Source organism: Quercus suber, unplaced genomic scaffold (assembly GCF_002906115.3).
Source record: "Quercus suber isolate HL8 unplaced genomic scaffold, Cork oak 2.0 scaffold_962, whole genome shotgun sequence".
NCBI lineage: Eukaryota > Viridiplantae > Streptophyta > Magnoliopsida > Fagales > Fagaceae > Quercus > Quercus suber.
The window spans coordinates 45614-50164 of record NW_027070382.1 but is presented as its reverse complement, the minus strand read 5'-3'; the positions used below and the strand labels follow the sequence as shown (position 1 = coordinate 50164).

Here is a 4551-nt window from a genome sequence, read left to right as displayed (position 1 = left end):
TTAAGTTATGATTTAAACCTTTTCTTAGAGTATATTTAAAATTATGTAAAATAATTTGTCTGCCTTAAGTTTGCCTTTTTTCAAATTCGGTTACAGGTAGAAGTGGAAGGGTAGAACCACAAAGGAAATCACCATTTTTTTCCCCTTTTTGTTTTGTCCCATACCTATTTACTCACGTCTTCGTCAACCGTGCGTTATTTGGTTCAAAGCTTTGAATTGGATAAAGTATTAAAGAAGCTTCCAACACCTGTCAATGTAAGAGGTAGATAATGCTAGAATAAAATGCTTCCAACCTACAACCGCAGAGCAACAATGAAAATGGGCTGTTTGACACTACTGTTACTCTTCTTTTTTACTTTAATTCATCTTGTTATTCCCACGGCTGCCCAATACTGTTATGACACCGGTAACTACACCAGTAACAGTACCTACAGGGCAAACCTCAATACTCTCCTGTCCTCCATGTACTCCAACACCGAAATCGATTATGGGTTTTACAATTTCTCTGCTGGTGAATCTCCCAACAAAGTAAACGCGATTGTACTCTGCAGAGGAGACGTTTCGACCGATGTATGCCGTACTTGTATCAATGAGTCAAGTAGCACCCTATTGCAGTCTTGTCCAAACCAAATGGAGGCAATAATTTGGGCTGAGAAATGTGTACTTCGATACTCGCACAGATCCATATTTAATATGTTGGATACTGACCCTTTATTAGGCTATTACAACATAGGAGATGTTCCAGACGTAGGAGCTTTCAACAAGGTGCTAAGACCCTTGTTAGATAGCCTAAGAAACAGTACTGCATCAGGAAATTCTACTCACAAGTTTGCTCTGCAGAGTGTGCCTGTCCCAAACTTCGAAACCATATATGCACTTCTGGAGTGCACCCCTGATTTGAGCAGACTGGATTGCAACAACTGCTTGTCTCAGGTTCAGGTTTTTATACCACGATGTTGTAATGGAAAGCAGGGAGGGAGATTTGTAACACCCAGTTGTGATATAAGGTATGAGATATACTCTTTTTATGACCCTGCAGCTGAGCCACCACCACCGCCACTAGTCCCATCTGCTGCATCCCCACCACCAGAATTGCCTACAACTACACAAGGTATATAAGCACTGATGTTTCATGATTTAAAACTTAGAAGTTAACTTATTTTCTTGGTTTAATTATCTATTTTTCGGCTTGTATAATTGTCTCACAAACCTGTATCCAGTGTAATAATTGTACTACAAAACCGAAAAACTACTAGTAATTGTTTGTTTCTTAACACAGCTTTTGTTGGTAAATTATTAATCACAATTTTTTACTGAAATAATTACGAGCTTTAATTCGATGAAATTTTTAGAAGTTTGGATACAAGAACAAACGATTAGTAGTAGTTTTTTGGTTTTGGATAATTCCAAATTGGTTCCTACTTGTCCTATTAAGCATCCGGCACGAGTTATTTTGAATATGACCATACTCATGACCTCACTTGATCGTATTTCTTGTTTCAAAGGTAAAGGGTATTGATTTGCTAACATTCTCCTTATACACTATTTCTATATATGTGTTATCATATGTTAAATGTAAACATTTTTTTAAAAATGTTGAGACCAAATGTGAAAATACGGATATCGTATATATTACGGAATATGAAACAATAATTTTTCAAAAACTCATTGACCAAAGATAAAGTTGAATGAAGATCACTTTTTTATTTGCTCGGTGGAAGTCCATCTGGTCTGGAAGAAAAATAGCACACTGAAAAAGTACTCACCACTTTATAACTTCTGCCTATAGAAACCCTGTAAGGCGTTAGAAAATGTGAACCTCTAGAATCCGTCCAGCAAAGACATTCTTTAGTTTTGCGTTCTGTCCTCCGGCACTCACACCTCAATCAGCCTTCATAAGTACATTAAAAATTAGATATTCCTTTTTTATTTTTTATTATTATTATTTCTTTAAGTACATTAAAAATTATGTACATTAAAAGTGTTCAAAAACATATAGTATGAACCGTGAACTCCGCCAATGACTTAACTGGTTTTATGGTACCTAAACTAAAATTTTTCAAATCGGATAGAAATTACAAGAGAAAACTATAGTGCTAGTTCTTTTAGCTTCAAAAAGTCAATATTACCCATTATTTTTCTATTAACCAACACATCTTTCTTTAATATTAATATTTTTTTCTTCTCAAAAACAATAAATATATATATATATATATATTCTTCAATCTCGTGTGAGATCTTTGAGGAGCTTTCCTTTACACAAAACTTAGGGTTTTCGTGGTGGAGATGATTTCAACATCTTGAAGATCATTACTGTTGCAACCATTGGAACTTAAAAGAAAAGCAAGCGGGGAGCTTGTAGCTGATTGAAGAATTCAAGAAAGAAGTAGTCCGTGGATTCGGAGCCTGCGCGTGGTCGTGTCAGGAAGTTCTACTGGTGGGTAGCATTAGGAAGTCGAGCGGGAGCTTGTAGTCCTTTTGTACGAACTTCAATTCTTTCATAGTGAATTCAGGTTAGCCTTGAGGATCGGTGGGTCAAATCCTCCCCAGGTTTTTACCGTGTGGTTTCCTGGGTGATCATATCTTGTGTTATTTATTTTCCGCTGCATTATTATTCTTGATATGATTGTTTGATTGTTTTAACCTAGAATTGCTTAATTTGACTAAGTAACAACTTGGCTAATTAATCTAGGCTACGCAATCTGTGTGTTTATCACTTTGTCTTAATCTTGAAGTCACATGTTATTTGACTGTCGGACTTGACCCTTTTGAGAAAGGCATAAATAACCATCTCACCACTGTTCACTAGCCAATCATGAACACCTTAGTGCATATCATAAGATTCTGTGCTCGAGAAAGTGTAGCACATGCACAAAAAGAACATAAGGTGTAGCCTCAAAATAAATTAAAACTGGTGTGTACTATTAGGCTTGATGCCAATTCACTTAATTCAAACCGGTGTGTACTATTAGGCTGAATGCCATCTCATGCAAATAAGAGGCAAAAATACAAGAAACTTACATGATTGCAAGCTTTTGTTCTAGGAGATGTGGGAGTTATAGGATGTAACTCTTTAGGTATAGTCTCTTTTGAATTCTATGTGATGAATTTTGTAGACTTTGTGATTGATTGCTATTCACATATCACCTCACATGTATCTCAAGTTTTTGCTAGTATCACACACGACACAAGTTACTCTTTGTTAAACACTGTACATGCTAGTGTGTGTTTTTGGTCTGACCAACCAAGTTTGAAAATTCTTGAGATTTATGCACAACATATTTGTTGCTTGAGAAAATTCAATGGGAGTTTGATTGAAATTTGTGTTAAGAATATTGGGTTCAAAATTTTGGGTTTTTGAAAAAGCATTCCATCTCATACTCATGCATTTTGTTTCTTCAATTTAATGCTTTGAGGAGTTATTTTCAAAATTAGGCTTGTGTCTTTCAAAAACTGTGATTTTTCCAAAATTTAGTGAGCCTCTGCCCATTTCGATCGATCCAGCCTGTTTTTCGATCAATCGAAAAAGTGCTCTCATTTGTCTTAAAATGACTGTGCTTTTCGATCGATCGAATGTATTTTTCGATCGATCGAATATCGTGGAAAAGCTTTTTTAAAAGTTCAGTTCTGACTTTTTCAAAGGTTCTATTCAAAACTTTTTCAAACTTTTTCTCTCTCTCCGCTTGGCAAGGCTCCACCTCAGAATTTTTTGTCGTTTTCCTCCGTTGTTTTTGCAAGATCTCTCTTTCCTCAAGCCGGTAAGACTCTTTTGCCCTTCCTTTTGATGTTATTTTCATTATTTCATGCATAAATCCATGCATTTAAGGGTAATTTTCGGACATTATATTTTTGGGATTTTCTTTGTTTCAAGCCTTATTTTTGCAATTGATCATTGGGTTTTTGTGGGGACACATCATAAACATGATTCTTTGTTAATTTGATCAATTTGTGTTTGGTGAAAAATTGAAAATTCTAGGGTTTGTTCTTGATCCGAATTGGGGCTTTTGTTAAATTGGGTAGAATTTGATGAAATTGGCTTGTTGTGTTGATGTAATTAAGCATTATAATCTATGTGCTGTGTTTTGTAATGCTCAATTCATCAATTTGTTGCAAAATTTTCAAGTGGTTTTTCAAATTTTTGGGATTTTTGATAGAAATTCCTTTTCAAGCCAATTTTGTCCAATTACTCTCAATTAAACTTAATTTGTCACTGCATTTAGATCATGCATCACAACATTATATTGTTCATGCATCAATAGATTTTTTTTCTATATTATTTATTGTGCTAATTTGCAGTTGCCCTTGGTTTTGTTTTCTCTTGTTTCTTTGTGTTTTTCTCTTTGTGTCTCTGTCCTTTCTTTAGCACTATGCCTAGGAAAACTAGAGCCCGTAGGATGTTCCCTCACCTTCTCCTTCACCCCCTCCATCCTTTGATAGTGAGAGGTTTCCGAGTGAGGAAAACCAAGAGACTTTTGAGAAACTGACCGTTAAGAGAAAGATTTGGGCTGAGCGTTTGTGCTGTTAGATGAGCTTGATCCTGCCATTAGGGCA

The 4551-nt window shown here is 35.6% G+C and overlaps 1 protein-coding gene across 1 annotated transcript; it reads left to right on the top strand.

Moving 5' to 3' along the window:
• Positions 1 to 318: 318 nt before the first annotated feature.
• Positions 319 to 1119, top strand: LOC112005376 (cysteine-rich receptor-like protein kinase 26). The gene has a single exon (XM_024037625.2). It carries the CDS (start codon positions 319 to 321, stop codon positions 1117 to 1119), a length of 801 nt encoding a protein of 266 aa, XP_023893393.2.
• Positions 1120 to 4551: the final 3432 nt, after the last annotated feature.